Raw genomic sequence first — 18,561 nt, forward strand, 5'->3', positions numbered from 1 at the left:
AATAAACCACCAGAAAACTGGAAGTGGCCACTGTGGCTCAAGTGAGAGAGTATTTGCCTTGAGCTGAAGACCTGAGGGACAGTGCTCAGGCCCAAAGTTCAAGCCTCAGGACTGACAAAAAAAATCAGGGAAGATAAGAACTTTCCTTGGGAAGATAGCTAAGACTGACAAGCCTTCATCCAAGAACAGTGAAGACATCAAGTAAGAAAACTAGAATATCATAACAGTTTAAATTCAAGTTGTCACTGGGAAGTATATTAGAAACTTAATCCAACACATTAAAAAACATACAAGAAATGGATTCATGTCTTTGTATGTTGGACCCCTCAGGTTTGATCCAAGATGATTTTAGTCAGCTTACTATATCTGTAATAAAGGAGTAAATAGATTCACTGAAGGTTCCACCAGGTGTTCAGACTTACCACCAATGCCCCTCAGACAGGTAAAAAAAAACCAGGAAAGGAAGAAGGCTACCAAACTCCCTCTCATATCAAAATGAGAACAGACTAGAGACAAGATTAGACACCTATTTCCTTGAAGAGCAGAGATGTAAAATATTTCATAACATACCTGCAAGTAATTTCAACAATGCATTGAAAGATCATGCACCATGCCCACGTTGAATTCCACCCATAATTGCAAGTGTGGCTCAACCAGTCCTGGATAATTTGAAGAGTAAGACCCTGGACACCTGTGGCTTGCACCTGTCATCCTAGCTACTGAGGCTGAGATCTGAGGATCACAGTTCAAAGCCAGCCTGGGCAGAAAAGTCCAGGAGACTCTTCAATTCCCTACCAGAAAACTGGAAGTGGCACTAAGCTCCATGTTGTAGAGTGCTAGCCATGAGGAAAAGAGCTCAGGGACAGCACCCAGGCTCTGAGTTAAAGACCCACCACTGATTTCCTGCTGCCCCGTCCCCCGAAAAAAGTCTTTTTTTTTTTTGTCGGTCGTGGGGCTTGAACTCTGGGCCTGGGCGCTGTCCCCTCAGCTCTTCAGCTCAAGGCTAGCACTCTACCACTTGATCCACAGCGCCACTTCCGGTTTTCTTGTGGTTTATTGGAGATAGGAGTCTCACAGTCTCTCCTGCCTGGGCTGGCTTTGAACCGCGATCCTCAGATCACAGCCTCCTGAGTAGCTAGGATTACAGGCATGAGCCACCAGTGCTCAGTGGAAAAAAGTCTTTATACCAAGGATCCATCCGTTTTAAAGTTTTCTCTGCCAAGGCACTATCAGATGTAAGAAGAAGTGAGTAGCTAGGTATTTTAATGAAGTAGAAGCAATGGGAAGGTAGATACAGTCTGGCAAGGACCTGACAAGGCAAGGTGTGTGCAGTGTGCAATAGTGTCCACCATCATGCCAGGACTCTGGTGTGACCCATGAACACAAGTCAGATGGTGCCTGTCCTAGGCGTCAGTCAATGGTTACTCCCAGATCTGACCTGGCATGAGTGCTTCTCCCCACAACCTCCCCAAGGCTTTCATGGTCCTTCTGGTTTCTGGTGTTTTGATCCCAATGGCAGGGATTTGCCTGGTGGTTTTGGGAGGATGGTGACCACAGGAGGTGCACAAGGGATAGGACCAGAGCCCCCAAGCTAAGGATGCAGGGTGTGGGGGGCAGCTGACCTCCCAGCCGGTTCAAGGGCTTAGTCCCACCATTGTGTCACAACCCATTTTTCCTGGAAGGCTTTGTCAGGAGCTTCAAGTCATCTCCAGGAGTGGGAGGTGAGTATATCTCATCCCTCCTTCATATTGAGCATAGTCATCAGGTGCTGCTGTGAATGAAGTCAAGTCAGGAGCTGGCTGTGAGTTCTGGCGGGCAGGTGTGCGGCGGGGGAGCAGGAGTCGGGGGTCAGGCCACTGCATGGCAAGGACACAGGGAACAGGAAAGGGATTCGTACAAGATGGTGGTGTAGAATGGATGATGCTCAGGAAGAAAGGAGACAGAGATGGAGGGAGACGTCCTGAATGTGCGAACTCTCCAGAAGTAAGGAATCCAGGCAGGGCTGCACGTCAGGATGACGATGGGTGGCTGTGCTTCCAGCGGACTGCAGGGGTTCATGGGGTGCAGAGCCCAACCTTGAGCTGAAGAGCTGAGGGAGAGCGCCTAGGTCCAGAGTTCAAGCCCCATGGCAGACCAAAAAAAAAAAAAAAAAAAAAAAAGAGGAAAAGTGTATGGAGCATTGCTGAGCACTGTGGGGGATGGGTAGCACGGGGCGTGGGTTGTCTTGGATTTGGATCATGCTCAAGACAGTGTGAGGTGTGAGGAGGGTGGGGTGCTCCTGAGGAGCGAGTATTCAGAGGGGGTGGGTGGGGGCAGGGAAAGCCTGCATTGCCTCAGAAGGCAGCGAGCTGGTGGAGGACGCCCACTGCCCATACCTCAGGAGGCTAACTCCACATACCTGCTCTCCAACGTGACTCAGATGGGGAGGACCTCTGAGCACGGGAACACCAGGGGTCAGGAGAGGACCAGGTGTGTGTGAGGTTAATGATGACACCAGTCAGCTCCCCAAGGAAACCCCAGCACCTGTGTGCTGGGTGGAATGACTTTGGGCTGGATTAAGGGCGTGGGGCATGGAGGGAATCTGACTAAAGGGAGTGTGGGGGGAGGGAGTAGAGGGTCGGCACGGACTGTGGTTCAAGCCTTTTTGTTGTGGGGGTGGCTTTAGGACCTTCAGGATCAGTAAGAGGCACCTGGTTCTAAGCCCACAGTCCACTCAACACCTAGCATAGTCTCGGGATGGCTCCTGGAGGCAGGCCTGCCATCTGCTTGCTTTCCTTTTCTGTGCTGGTCCTAGGACTTAAACTCAGGGCCTGGGGCCTGTTCCTGACCTTTTGTGATCAGGGCTGGTGACTGCTCCCGGGGCATCAGTACTACTTCTGGCTTGCTGTCACCCTGAAATTCATTCCTGAGAAGAGAAGGGTGGAGGTGGAGATCCCTGGACTTGAGGGCCCTGCCTGTCATTCAGCACAGCAGCCCAGACCTGCTCCCCTGAGTCTGTGGTAAAGGGACCTCATAACAAGGGACATGAGGAGCACTGCAGGAAATGTCACAATAGCCAAGCAAGGGACTTTCTCAAAGAGCCTTCGTGTTTTAAAAACAACTTTCCATTAAAAAAAAGTGCTTTCAAAAGTATTCTTAATGTACCTGTTGAATTAGCAGAGAGTCTAGAAATATGTAACATAGCCTCCAAGGAAAAGAACCAGTTGTGAAAATAAATTATGTGGAAGAAATAAGCACGGACAAGACTAAGGGAGTAACTGTCAGGAAGGAGCCTTGATGTTTGTGGTGAGAGTTACACCAGCAGGATGCCCTTCATTCCTTCCTTCTTTCATTCCTACCTTCCTTCCTTCTTCCTTCCTTCCTTCCTTCCTCCCTCCCTTCTTTCCTTTTTCTTTGCTGGCTTTCCATATCTCTTCTCTGTCTGTCTCTATTTGTCTGTATGTCTGTGTCCCTCATTCTCTCTTTCCTTCTTTGTGCCAGTCCTGGGGCTTGAACTCTGGGCCTCCGATCAATCCCTGTGACGATTTTGCTCAAGGCTAATGCTCTACCACTTCATCCACAGCACCACCAACATCTTTTTTTTTTTTTTTACTGGTTTATTGGAGATGAGATTCTCAGAGTTTTCTGCCTAGACTGGTTTGAACTGTGATCCTTAGATCCTACTTCCTCAGGAACTCAGAACACAGGCATCAACCACCAACACCCAGCTGCTATTTTCTTTTCAACTACTTTCTTCTCCAGAACAGAAAGGGCTTTAAGAATGATTTGCTTCATTGCATAGGGAAATATTAAAGACAGAAAGAAAAAAAAATCAAAAGACTCTAAATGGAATTAGGAAAATATGTTAAGTGATTTTAACCAGTTTATCTTGAAATTGACATGACTACCAATTAATGGGGCAGATTCTCTGGAGGAAGTTGACATGACCTAATAAGCATTATTTCAAAATCTCACATTTCCACTTTCATATAATTTTGTGGGTCAGCACAATAGAGACAGATGAACACACACACAGATATATAGCACACAAATGCACAGGTGTGGACGTATGTGCACACCACTATCTCTCAGCAGAAGACTTTTATCTAGGTGTTGAGATTGTTGAATTGCCAAGCAAAGTTGAGCAGAGATGCAAGCTTGGTGGTCCTCAGGGGAGGATCACTTTCTTCTTCTTTGTGCAGTTGAAGAGGAGGCTGCAGGGAGTGGAGTGTCCGCTCATGAGCAGGAAAGGGCTGAGGGATGGGAAACAGCCCATACCAAATGCCGCCATATGATGCAGCACAGGGCTGGGGTTGTAAATCACAGTCAAGCAAGTCTGACAGATGCAGGGCATAGAATAAAAGGAGACAAAGGTGCTCAACAGGAGGAGGATGATTATGGTGGCTCTGGACTCGAGAGAGGCTCTGGTGGAGATGCTGATCCTCTGTATGTGTCGCATTCTCTGCTTGTGTCTGTACAGGATGAAGAGCATGGAGGTGCTAGCCCAGAGCATGAGCCCCAGACACAGAACATCAGGCACTGCGAGCATGGCCACATACAGCACATTAGCAGCTGGGTCCTGACGCATGGAAGAACAATATCCATAGGCCTGTAAGCTTGTCATGTTGTCGTGTGCTTTGGATCCGGTCATGAACATAAAACAAGAAATGCTCACCAGGAGGAAGACACCCCAGCTGAGGTATAGGGTGAAGACAATGTGCTTGTGGTCTCTCCCCTTCAGCCCTGCCCACCTGGAGTCCCCCTGAGTGATGCTGACAGCAAGGAAGATGCTAAGGGAGCAAGTGCTACCAATCGACACCCCCCTGCTCACTCGGTAAAGATAAAAGACCATTTTGCACTCCACATCATTGAAGAAATTTCTCCAGCCCCAAGCCACCATGGTTTCGGGAATACCCCTACACAGAAGACTTACGAAGTTGGCCACAATTAAGTGCCTAATAATCAAGTCTGTGGCTCTCATCCTGATCCCCATGCAGGAAAGAAACAGATAATGGGAGAGAAGAGAAAAATTACCTACAAACCCAACCACAGTCTGGGCTAAGAGGATCACCCCCATAGACACATGGGCATCTCCCATCCTCTCTGTTCCTTGAGTCTCATTCAGAGGCTCTGGCTTGGGAAACTGAGGCCTTCATGGTGCCAAGGGAACTCAACATTCTCCATCCAGCATTCAGACCACTGGAAATACTGTCCTAATGTACTCATGTATTAGGAAAAATCGAATTCTATTCATCCATCGGGAAGAGGAAGATGGCATGTTCAGGGAAATGGGTGAACTTGGAGAAATGGCATTAAGGGATGGTGAGTCTGGTCCTGAGGTGAAGGCGGCTGTATTTCTCCTCTGTAGAATTAGATCTAAGATTCTAAACAAGGGAGGCCCTAGTGGCTCCAGACTGTAATCCTAGTTACTCAGGGGCTAAGACCTTGGATTCCGAATTCAAAGACAGCCCAGAGAAGGAAAGTCTCTGAGACTCTTCTCTCAAGTTAAGCACCAGCAAACCCAAAGTAGATATGTGGCTCAAAATGGTAGAGGCCTAGCCTTGAGCAAAAAGGGCTGAAGGAACATGGGCAAGACTCAAGTTCAAGCTCTCTGACTGACTAAAGAAAGAAACTTGAAACATGGGTGACATGTTCCAGGGGTTACATGCACTTATACTTCAATAAGCCTGGAGCAGGAGTGGGTCCCAAGTGTCACCCTTTCCTCAACACGGAGCCCACATTTCACAGAAGAAATACCAGGAAGATGAACCAGGTCTGCGTTGGGGATGTTGGCGGTTAAGAAAGAGGTGGATGTCAGAGACAGAGAGGGGGCAATTTTAGGCTCAAATGCCATTCTAGAGTCACTTATGTGAACACATCTTCCCAATTGCCTGGACAATCAGGATTCCTCCTCACTTGTCATAAACCAGGACAGACTCTGTGAGGGGAGTCGATGTTAGGAACCAACAGGGCTTGGGGGTGAGGGGCCTGGAACCCCTGTTCTTTTCACTGTCCTAGCCCATTCCTATCCTTCCCTGTTTCTTTGTTATGCAACCCGGTTCACTCTGGAATCCTTGCTCCTAAGTTGATCCCTTACCCAGGGTGTGGAACCTGGGGTCTCTCCTGCAGGCTGCGTTTCTCCAGTGGCAGTGACCACAAGTGCTCGCCTCTTCTCTCAGGATGTGTGTGGCAGGGCGGGTCGTTTCTGAGATGCACATGGGCACTTCTGAGCTGCAGAGGGGTCCTTAGATAGGGGTCCAGGAGGGCAGCAGCTGAGGTCGTCTCCCGTGGGAGCGGTGATTTTCCCTTCACCTGCGGTGGCAAGCCAAGTTCTCAGTAAACTTTTTCTTTTCCCCCATGTGACAATTATCAAGACACTTTTCATTTTTTTGTGGGTGCTTCTCCAGGGGGCCGGGGAGTGGTGCAGTCGCTTATCGCTCATAGGTCCCAGTAGGCCAACAGGAGACACTGAGGACCAACTTGAGATGACTGTAAAAAACCTCAGCGGCGTATAAGGCATGTAGCCCCAAAGTTTCTTACCCAAAGTGTCCCTGTCCTTTTTTTACCCCATTCTGAGACTTGAACTCAGGGTTTGGACACTGTTCTTGAGCTGCTTTTGCTCAAGGCTAGCACTCTACCATTGGTGCTACAGCACTACTTTTGGCTTTTTCTCTGTATGTGCTTCTGAGGAATTGAACCCAGGGCTTCATGCATGTTAGGCAAGCACTCTACCACTGAGCCACCTTTCAAGCCCTCCTCATCTCAGTCTCCTTTTGTTTTATCATCATATATGCTGTCAGAAAAGAAAAGTGGATGCCTGTACTGATGCAAACTCAGGAGCCTGATATTAGAGAATCAAGGTTCAAAGCCAGCCTGGTGAAGAATGACCATGAGATTCTTATCTCCAATTCTTTTCTCCATTCTCAGGTGGTAGAGTGCCAGTCTGGAATAAAAGAGCTCAGCATCAGCATCCATGCCCAGAGTTCAAACCCCTGGACTGGCACATGAAAAGAAAGAAAATAGAATGAGACATTCCTGTACAGAAGTTTCTTTGGCAATAATGGCTGTCCTCTGTAGAATCAGATCTAAGATTCTAAACAAGCAAGGCCCTAGTGGCTCAAGCGTGTAATCCTAGCTACTCCGGGGCTGAGACCTTGGATTCCCAATTCAAAGCCAGCCCAGAGAAGGAAAGTCTCTGAGACTTTTCTCTCCAGTTAAGCACCAACAAACTGAAAGTAAATCTGTGGCTCAAAGTGGTAGAGGCCTAGCCTTGAGCAAAAAGGGCTGAAGGAACATGGGCAAGACTCAAGTTCAAGCTCTCTGACTGACTAAAGAAAGAATCTTGAAACATGGGTGACATGTTCCCGGGGTCACATGCACTTATACCTGAAAACACTAGCTGCCAAGTGGGTCTTAGGTGTCACCCTTTATTCAACACGGAGCCCACATTTCACAGAAGAAATACCAGGAATATGAACCAGGTCTGCGTTGGGGATGTTTCGGGTTAAGCAGAAGATGGATGACAGAGACATAGAGGGGGCAATTTTAGGTTCAAATGCCATTCTAGAGTCACTGATGTGAACACATGGTCCCCAGCCCCCGGACATTCAGTATTCCTCCTCACTTGTCATAAACCAGGACAGACTCTGTGAGGGGAGATGAAGTTAGGAACCAACAGGGCTTGGGGATGGGGGGGCCTAGAACCCCAGGTCTTTTCACTGTCCTAGCCCATTACTATCCTTCCCTGTTTCTTTGTCATGCAACCGGATTCAATCCCGAATCCTTGCTCCTAAGGTGATCCCTTACCCAGAGTGTGGAACCTGGGGTCTCTCCTGCAGGCTGCGCCTCTCCAGTGGCAGTGACCACAAGTGCTCGCCTCTTCTCTCAGGATGTGCGTGGCAGGGTGGGTCGTTTCTGAGATGCACTTCAGAGCTGCAGAGGGCTCCTTAGATAGGGGTCCAGGAGGACAGCATCTTAGGTCGTCTCTCGCGGGAGCGGTGATTTTCCCTTTCCCTGGTGTGGCAAGCCAAGTTCTCAGTAAACTTTTTCTTTTTCCCATGTGACAATTATCAAGACACTTCACTTTCTCGTGGGTGCTTCTCCTGGGGTCAGGGGAGTGGTGCAGTCGCTTACCTCTCCTGGATCCCAGTAGGCCAGCAGGAGACACTGAGGCCCAACTTGAGATGACTGTCTGTAAACAACCTCAGCGGTGTGTAAGCCATGTTTCCCCAACGTTTCTTACCCAAAGTGTCCCTTCCCTTTTTTTTTCCAGTTCTGAGACTTGAACTCAGGGCTTGGGCACTGTTCTTGAGCTGCTTTTGCTCAAGGCTAGCACTCTACCATTGGCGCCACAGCACCACTTCTCGCTTTTTCTATGTATGTGCTGCTGAGGAATTGAACCCAGAGCTTCAAGCATGCTAGGCAAGCACTCTACCACTGAACCAACTTCCCAGCTGTCCTCATCTCAGTCTGCTTTTGTTTTATCATCATATATGCTGTTTGAAAAGAAAAGTGGATGCATGTACTGATGAAATCTCAGAAGCCTGATATTAGAGAATCAAGGTTCAAAGCCAGCCTGGTGAAGAAAGCACATGAGATTCTTATCTTCAATTCTTATCTCCACTCTCTGGTGGTAGAGTGCCAGCCTGGAACAAAAAAGCTCAGCAACAGTATCCAGGCCCAGTGTTCGAACCCCTGGACTGGCACAAAAAAAGAAAGAAAATAGAATGAGACATTTCTGTACACGAGTTTCTTTGGCAATAATGGCCATTTTTTTTTCTAAAAATGTTTTCATCGCTAGAGAACCCATTTGAAGATGAGAGATAAGCATTTCATGCATATTCCTGAAAGCAGGGTGATGAGTGATATCTTTTCATGTCTGGTTGTTTTTGAGGAGGTAGCTTCATTCTCTAATTCCCTACTCATTTTCATCTTTATCAGTGGTGATTTTGAAGCAGAAATTTGTCACTGTGCTCAGGAGAGGATCAGTAGTGACTCCTCACCCTGGGTTTCTGGTCTGCCTCATTGTATGTGACTCCATTCCTCACCTGGACTCTTCGGGTCTTGCTGATAATTTCTCTGCCCTGTTCTTGTGTGTTTCAAGAACATACATTTGCCTTTCTGTGTCTGACTTCCTGCATTTTCTACAGCGATCTGTAGTTCTACAGATGTGGCTGCAAATGACAGGTTTTCCTTCTTATTCCTGGCCTAGTCATACTTTGTGGTGGAAATAGGCTACATCTTTTTTTGTGTTTGAAACATCATTTTCTTAAACAGCAAAGCAGAAATGCAACACAATTTTAAATATTTGTAAAACTAAGATACAAAAGGTCTTCAAAATGTTTGTAGTATGACTATTACATCTTCATATAGTTAAAGTCATTTATGAAATCATATACTAACACATAAGATTATCCCATTATTAAAGGAGTGAAGTCCTTTAAGCTATATTAGTGGATCTTGTTTCCTAGTGTAATATCTTAATATTACCTCTGATATTTGTTGGGAGCCGACAGTAAAGCTCTAAGGTCATCTTGACCCCCGTGCTCAGTTGAAGGCATGTACAAGGAGCTGGCTTACTTAAAAAACACCAGGTATCTGGGATTGCTTTGCTATGTCTGCAGAGTTTGTTTTACTTTCTACAAGTTGACCTTGTCTTGTTTTACTGCACTCTGTTTTTACTGAAATTTTCCTTGTTTTTCTGGACTATTGTAAGCTTATGTTACCTCTTGGCTTCTAATAATATATATCAGGGAAAGTTAAAAATAAACGGTGCCGCAGTCTTGAGCTGCAGACCTCCGGCCCCCATCCTTTGTCTTATGTCTTTAGTTTTCTCATCCTTGCCCCCTAATTCAGGATTCCCTTTCATTGTCGGCACACTCCAGCAAGTGGTACCCGATCAGGGACCTGAAATCCTGGGATCAAGGCAGAGGACCCCATTAAGGTCCGAGGATGTGTCCAGAAAAAGAGAGTGGGTGAAAGTATAGTCGGGAGTAAGAAATTATGGGGCAAAGTAAGAGCCGCACGTTATATGTGCTGGCTCTTAAGGGCATGCTTCAAGCTCGAGGAGTGAAAGTTGCACAGGGTCAGTTAGCGAGTTTCTTTCGCTTTGTCAAGTAAGTATGCCCCTGGTTCCTGGAGGAAGGAACCATTAGTTTAGAAACATAGCAAAAATATAAAAGAAAGGATTCAGGGACATTATGATGCAAATGGCCTCTAAGTTAAAACATTGCTGGTTTGTGATTGTCTGGTATCTGTATAGCCTGCAGGTTCTGTATTGGGGTTGGCAAGAATCTTGGTGGACAAGCTACAAGACAGCCAACTGGGCCGGTGTTTGAGGTCCCCAGGATCCCCATCAGGGTAAACTATCCAATAGTGGGTCTGCACTTTCTGTCTGACAGTCTAAAATGCGCATGGTGTAAATGTGTTTTGTCTCAATGTTTGTGTGTATGCATTTTGGAATTCTTGGAATGTTTTTTCTCTCAGATTCATCCTGATGTGAGAGCCCAGAGGAGGCTGGCTAACACCACCTTTTAATATCTGTTTCTCTCTAGCTCCTTCTTTTTTACTTACACTTTAAACTGACCCCCCTTTCTACCTTTCATTGCCACCTCCTCCACCCTCTCTGGATCTAGAAGTAGGGGAGTGGTGGGGATGAAAAACCTGGAGGATCAACAATAACTTGAAAGGGCTGGCAGGGAGAACTAGCAGCCAGATGAAAATGCCACCGACCACCTCCAAGTGACACTAGCAAGATCTTAGCCTCGGGCCTTGGCCCAGGGGGTTTGAGTAGGGGGAGTACCTGTAAGTATGAGGGGATGGCCACTAGGGACTTCTTTCCCTTGCCCCAAGATGACTGGGAAATGTCCTCCACATTGGAAGGCCCCTGGGTCAACGTTTGCAGGAATCTAAAAGAAAAATCCTCTGGAGGTGAGTAGAGTGGGTTCGAGTTCCCTGGTAAGTGGATTTGAGTCCCACTTTTGAATGGTGGTGAAATGTTGCCCCATTCACTGAGAACTGATATTGTCTTTGTGGCCAGTTGTCTGTCTTGTTTACTTCAGTGTGTTTTCTGAGGTAGGGATAAACTGGGGGTCCATTAGCCCCCAACTCAGCCTTTGATTTTTGTCTAGTTCTGTTTCAGAATTGATACCAGTATTAAATGTATGTACAAGTGATTTTGATTTTTTCCCGTGCTTTAAGATGTGTGTGTGTTTTGTATGTGTTTGTGAACATGTTCAAGATAAAAATTATCAGCATGCTGTAACAATTGGGTAAGTTTAAGTTTAAAATTTATGAGGTTTGGACATCACCTAAAATTTCAAAAAATTATCACATTGTTTTAAATGACTTTTTAAGGATTCTTTAACTTAAAAAATTAAAAAATCTGGTATTTTAAAATGCATAAGGCTGTTTACACTATAATCAAGTTATCTGGCTTAACAAAAATGCATTGGCTGTTTGGAATTTAGTTCTCTTGTCTAAAATGTGGGGATAAATATTAAAAGTTTAAATATAAAAGTTTGTTTAACCCTGTCAAAGACATTACCTGTTCTGTCTGTCTAAAACTGTGTATTTTCATTCAAAAACCAAGAGATAAGAAAAGGAAAAATCTTAAAAGCCAACAAAAGACCTATCTTTAGGGGTAAGCAGAAAACAGGCAAAAGTGCAGTTCAGCTGGTCATACATGGTGGGATGGCCATGGGAGGAGTTCACGCATGGTGAAAGAGGACAAGTTGGCACAAATGCAGTTCATCTTACCCTAAAGAGTGAGATTAGTTGCATGCCCATTCCATAGGAGGGGCCATGTGGCCCAGCTTTGTTCTGTTCTTTTTCTCTACAGATAAATACTGAAAAAATGATGGTAAAATAAGTGATGTGATGATCTGATTAGTATTGTTAAAACTGCCCCTTGGATTTAAAAAAGGGTTAAAAATGTATTTGTATAATGTGACTTGCTTTTAATAATGTTCTACAATTAGGATATGTTTTTGAAAGTCATAAATGTGTTAAGTTTAACTTCTTGGTACAGTGATGATTGTAATTCTTGCATTAAGAAAAAATTGTCATTTGATTTTAAAAGTTTTAAAGAGTACCTGTTTTATTGTTTTTAAATTTTTATTGTAAAGATAGTATACAGAGGGTTACAGTTACTTGAGCAAGGTAATGAGTACACTTCCTATTGAGCATTGTTACCCCCTCCATTGTTTTTCCCCTAACATCCTTTCCCTCCCTAACTTCCCCTAGGTTCTGTTTTTTTCTTTATTGTGATTAAGTGATTACATAATTTCCCGAATTTCACAGTATTGTGGAATATTGATGCTCATTTAAAGTCACAAGTTCATTCTAACTTTCCTGGAGCAAATTGTCTATCATGGTCAATAACATATAACGGTGTACACATGTACACCATACATGTGATCAGCAGCATGGGGATATTTAGTAGTGGTTCGACCAGATGAGTGGGAGTTCTTTGTTTCTTTTTTTTTTTTTTCTTTTTTTTTGGGTCCGGTTGTGGGGCCTGAACTCTGGGCCTGGGCACTGTCCCTCAGCTCTTCAGCTCAAGGCTAGCGCTCTACCACTTGAGCCCTAGTGCCACTTCTGGCTTTTTTCTTTTTGCTTATGTGGTGCTGAGGAATCGAACCCAGGGCCTCATGCATGCAAGGCAAGCACTCTACCACTGAGCCACCTTCCCAGCCCGAGTTCTTTGTTTCTTAAGACCTGTTAGTTTTGTCATATCACCTAACATTTTGGATTTAGCATCCACTTATGAGGGAAACCATGTACCGTTTGTCTCTTTGCTCTTGGCTTTCATCCCTCAACATGATTCCTTAATGCAAAAAGCCAAGAGATAATGAGTGACACTTGGACTCGATATTTTAAGGGATTTTTTAAAATGTAACTAAAAACTAAAGTATAAAATAATAAAAGAGATTAATAGGAGGCTTAAAAATAGGACTGTATTTCTGGATAAAATGTTTAAAAGTAAAATTGTTCTTAACGTTTGCCTCAAAGGGGAAAAATTAGGATGACCAAAATAATTGCTTAATTGCTATTCCAGTTTGTTCTTAGAGGTTTTTTAAGTTTCCAGCAAGCCAAGAACAAAACACAGAGGATTCTTATAAGTTTGTCAGATGTAACTTTGGCTCTTAATAAGTTTCAGGTAAGAGCATGCTTATAAGCTACTTCTATGTTGACCACCTTGTTTCTTTTAATTGGAGTAAAGTGGCCTTTTATAAGACTCATTGATTTGCAAACTGGTTCAAAGCCAGCCCGGGCAGAAAATGGTCCCTGTGAGACTTTCACCTCTACTCAGCCAACAGAGTACTGAAAGAGCAAGCAGAGTTGCTTTGGGACTCATAGTGGCAGAGTGCTAGCCTTGAGTTGTAGAGCTGAGGAAAAGCACTCAGGCCCGAGTTCATGTCCAGCAACCAGCTAAGGAAAATACAGATGAGACATTTATCCCAGTGTAGAGAAGACATTGCTGGGACAAGAGCAATGGAGGAGCATCCAGAGGCAGTAAGCCACTGCTTGGATGACAAAAATGTCAAATCCTAGAGTCATTTGTGCATGGCCCTTCAAAAATTGGTCAGAGCCAGGTGGTCATGGGAAGATAGTTGTAAGCATGCCTAATATCCATGACTATCTACTTTGTAGGCACAGAAACGTGATAGTACTAAAAATCTAAAGTTATAAAATGTGGGGATGGTTTAAATCCCAACCCCTGTATGTGCCAAAAGCCCTAATTGGCAATAACTTTTTAGCTAACACCAGCTTCATGAAATTTATCTGTTCAAGAAAAAAGTTTGTAAACCTAAGAGTGTGTTTCTATTAACATCTGTCTAAAGGCCTGCACAGGTGACTTAGGCATTTTTAGGATCACTAGATGTCACATTCCTAAAGATGCTTTTACAAACCAAACTGCTAAACAAGCTACACTGCTGTAGCCAAAAAAAAAAAGTCTGAGCATTTGCCAAAGTTAAAATACTGTTCTTAATGACATCTAACCCTGGTAACTTCTTTGTAAAATAGACTGTTATAGGTTCCTGGCTAGGTAGGATCAATACCTCTAAGTCAGCTTGAAGAAGTTACAGAAGATGAATCTTTGCCCGTCATCCCCTTTTTAGAACACGGGATCAAAGTCATTAAAAAAAAAAGTGCCAAAATAGACCAAAAAAAACACATGAAAAATAGAAGTACAGGCCTGAGCTCTCTATATCTGCCTAAAAAAGTCAGCCTTATTAAAAAAAATATCTAGTTAAAAAGGTTGTCATCGTGGTAATTTGTCCTGGGCTATCTTCTAAATAGCCTTAAAAACTAGTGGGGCCGGGGCTGGGAAGGTGGCTCAGTGGTAGAGTGCTTGCCTTGCATGACTGAGGCCCTGGGTTCGATTCCCAGCACCACATAAGCAAAAAGAAAAAAACCGGAAGTGGCGCTATGGCTCAAGTGGTAGAGCGCTAGCCTTGAGCTGAAGAGCTGAGGGACAGCACCCAGGCCCAGAGTTCAGGCCCCATGACTGGACCCAAACAAAACAAAACAAAACAAAACAAAACAAAACAAAAAAACTAGTGGGGCCACAGCCTGCCAAGCCTATATTACTTGTATCCTTAACCAGTCTGTGTAGAAATTTACAGCACAGCACAAGGTGTGTGACAGTCCCTTGGAGCCACTGAGAGACCCTGCTGCTGCTGCTACAGCCTGACAGTCACCTGGAGGAATTCTACATCGTTACCCTGACCACCTTCACCATGGAAAAAGTAGACTAAACTCCTGCCTGATTCCATCTTTTGGGTGGTTTCGCTTTGTCCATGTTACCATATACCTACTCTAATTTTATTATGGCTACTCCTCTTACTGGGGAGACTAGCAAACATTGTATTGCTCCTTCCCTACACTGCTTTGCCACTATGGGACTTCCTAAACATATTAAAACTGATAATGGTCCGGGATATGCTGGACAAGATTTTCAAACTTTTTATAAATCTTAACAGACTTTTCACTCTACAGATATTCCCTATATTCCTCAAGGACAAGAAATTGTTTAACAATCCAACGGGCTATTAAAACACCCAATTTTAAAATTAAAATGGGGGAATTATACCCCTTCTCTTCTGTTAATATTCTTCTCACACTTTATTTGTACTAAATTTTTGAAGCTTAGACTGTAATGGCCTTTCCGCAGCACAGTGTTTTTGGGAAAAAATAGAGAGCAAAGATCTTTTGCCCAAGTTAAGTGGAAGGATCCTTTAACAGGTGATTGGCACGGGCCCCCGATCCAGTTTTAACATGGGGTCGAGGACATGTTTGTATTACTTTGCAGGAAGAAAATAAATCCCGCTGGTTGCCTGAGCATTGCGTTAGTAGTGTGGAGGCTCATTCAGATGACACAAATGCTGACACATTGGGCTTACTTGCCGGATCCCCTGATTTGTCCACCGTACAACTTGGGAGAGAGTTGAAGTACTCATTCATGTCAATAGATCAGCATACAATACAGCCCCGGATCCCTTCATCCAGCACAGCAAGATGGGAGATATCTCAGATCCAGGCATTGGAACTCCTTTTTGCTTTACCACCAGCTCTAAAGGCTCCATTCCAGGGTGTATTATAATGCTATCCATGACTCATGTAATTTGGAACCTGGACAAAAATCTAATGTACAATATACAGATGACATCTTTACCAACTGAACACCCAGTTCATGCAAAAAGTCTACTCCATCCTATATGATACCCCATTGCATTAATTCTTCACAAACAGTAGTATCTACAGGAGAGCCTCATCCAAAAAGGAACAGGCATGTACAGCCATTTGTTACCAGTATTTCTGGAACTAACTCTCAATTAATGGACTGGTCTGGAGCCGATCTTAATAATAAGTACAATTTTGGACTGTGATGGATGAATGGGCATCCTCAACATCATGTTTGGATGCTGGTGGCTACACTCAACAACATAGCCTGGCACAATTAATCCCTTTTTAAAAATATTATGAGTTGCATATCACCACCCCATATCATTATGTGTGGACTGTTTAATATCTCTGTAGGAGCTAATTATTTTAATGTCACCTGTTCTAATTGTTCTTTTACTAATTGCTTGTATAGAGGCATAACTCAAGCCATACTTATTGTTAGGCAACCATCTTTTGTTATGGTTCCTGTAAATATTTCTAAAACTTGGTATAAAAATTCTGGCATTCAGGTGTTAAGACAATTGAAAGAACTAATGTGCCTTCGTTGATTGTTGGCCTACTTTTAGCTGATGTTTTGGCCTTTATTTCATTAGCTGCCTCCAGAGCAGCAGCTGCGGTGGAGCTAACACAAAATGTAGAAACAGCCGATTATCTTAATCAGCTTGCACATAATACTACATAATCCCTACCTCTGGACTCTAAAGTGGCAAAAACTGCTATAAAAAACTGTTTAAACAATTTCAACACTATATCCCTTCCCTGACTTATTTTAAAGGATTGCTAATGTCATTCCTTGGCCTGGGAATGCTTTTACTGATGGTTTTTCTATGCCTTCCTTGAGTTATACGTGCACTGCAAAACTCTCTTGTGAATTTAGCCAGCCAGCTACATAAGATCAAGCTCCATATAAATAAATTGTCCCCGAGAGGAACTGCTGCCAGAGATGGGTAAGAGGGAGTGCCAGTCTGACCAACCTAAGACAGGGCCTTCTGCTTCGCTCTAAAAAGTGCCCGATTATGGGTAAGGCAGACAAGGTGATCCACCCAACCTATGATAGGCGGGTTGGCTTCTTCAAACAAAGACGGGGAAGATATTGATTCCTTTATCAAATGGAATCTATGAACTAAATTATTAGTAATTGTTATGAGAATGACTAAAATTTTACCTTCCAATTAGTTGAATTTACAGGGTGAGATAAAAATACTGAGCTTACCAATTATTATACATATAAAATTGTCTCATTCATGATTTTAATACCAGTACACTCTTCAAGGAATTTGGTAACAGTTAATTGACTAGGTACAACAAATAAACCTTGCAACCAAACCCTAGAGCTGGAATAGCATAGCATGTGGCGTATGTAAGAGCAGTCAAACAACCCATTTACATATATTTAGATATATATTCCCTGGAAGATCTTTTCTGTGCCAGAGACAATACAAATCTGGAGTAAAAACAGTTGGAGTTGATTGCTACTTTTATCACATTATTATTATTTTTTTTTACTTATTTCTATGTATTCCTCCCAGACTTTCTACTTCCAATTGGTACATAACCAAAATTCTTTTTTTTTCGGAGGGGCGGGGTTCGGTCGTGGGGCCTGAACTCTAAGCCTGGGCACTGTCCCTCAGCTCTTCTGCTCAAGGCTAGCCCTCTAAAACTTGAGACATAGCGCCACTTCCGGCTTTTTTCTTTTTCTTTTTATGTGGTGCTGAGGAATCAAACCCAGGGCCTCATACATGCAAGGCAAACACTCTACCACTGAGCCACCTTCGTAGCACATAACCAAAATTCTTATCTTTTCAGATAGCAAGTGAATTATTGGGTACAAAAGCAAGTTGGTTCTTTGGTTTTAAACAGATCTCAATTTGATAATTTAGTTTCAACTTAAAATACTCTTTATAGCCCAAATCTGTTTTCAAATGGTTAAAGAGAAACCATCAGTCCTATCTTATTATTAGAAAGTACAAGTGACAAACTTTAAGAATGGTTTTGGTTAACTTCAGGACTTAAAGATTAGGTTACTGTCAGGTGATTACTACTCAAAGTACTTTTACAAATGTGAAACTATCTTGACTTAGGAGAAGGTAAATGGGGAGAATGAGGCAGATGGAGGAGAGGCACACAATGGTGAACAGGTACATACATAAAGCTATGCATTCAGTACAAGATTTTGGTCACATTTTCACACCATGGTTACTTTCTTGTATATCTTACTAAGTAAGCATGTAGTAAAAGACTAAGCCTATATATGAAAGGAAATTCAATAAAACATTCATCTTCAAGTTTCATAAATATATGCAATTCTAATTATAAAGTCCCTAAAATACATCTGCACATTTTCTTAGACTAACATATTACACAGACTCATGGAAGTCTCCTGTTAAGTAGTTAATTTTGCCTAGATTTGAAATTATTTTCATAAACACTCAATGAAGCCAAAAACAAAGGTTCTGTAACATTTGGAATCTACCCAAGTTTTAAAGGGGGGAGAAAGGGAGGGAGGGGGAAGGGACAGAGAGAAGGAAAGGGAGAGAGAGAGGGAAAGAGAGAAGCAGCAATTCTGTAAATGAGAAGGTCACTCTGACTTTATTTTGCTTTTCATGTAAGTTGTTTGGAAAACACTAGAAGCAGACATGAGGTTTTCTATATATTGTCCAAAAACTTGGTTTTCTGAATTTAGATTTAGGTTTTCTTCCTTAACTGGATCTACTCTTGCTGAGAGATCTTCAAGTGAATGTTGGACTTCCAGCACTTGATTAATAAGTCGTGTTTTTTCCTCCAGTTCTATCTGATTTTCAGCATCAACATCCATGTCAGCATTCATCATCCTGGGCACTGAACTGTGACTCAGACAGAAAAATTCTGATGAAGGGTCGTCAGAGGCAACGG

At 43.5% G+C, this 18,561-nt stretch overlaps 1 protein-coding gene and 2 pseudogenes across 1 annotated transcript; all 3 read right to left on the minus strand.

The window, feature by feature from the left end:
• LOC138812426 (voltage-dependent calcium channel gamma-2 subunit-like) overlaps positions 1 to 18,561 on the minus strand; it is a 351,801-nt pseudogene that overhangs the window by 8,503 nt on the left and 324,737 nt on the right.
• Positions 4,148 to 5,077, minus strand: LOC138812597 (vomeronasal type-1 receptor 4-like). The gene has a single exon (XM_070000580.1). The coding sequence runs from the start codon at positions 5,075 to 5,077 to the stop codon at positions 4,148 to 4,150; it is 930 nt and encodes a 309-aa protein (XP_069856681.1).
• Positions 18,248 to 18,499, minus strand: LOC138812369 (short coiled-coil protein B pseudogene; annotated as a pseudogene).

This window comes from Dipodomys merriami, unplaced genomic scaffold (genome assembly GCF_024711535.1).
Source record: "Dipodomys merriami isolate MVZ:Mamm:240054 unplaced genomic scaffold, mDipMer1.0.p SCAF_57, whole genome shotgun sequence".
NCBI lineage: Eukaryota > Metazoa > Chordata > Mammalia > Rodentia > Heteromyidae > Dipodomys > Dipodomys merriami.

Bases quoted from the DNA above. Each gene is read 5' to 3' on its own strand.
- LOC138812597 (XM_070000580.1), bottom strand. From the start codon at position 5,077: ATGGGAGATGCCCATGTGTCTATGGGGGTGATCCTCTTAGCCCAGACT.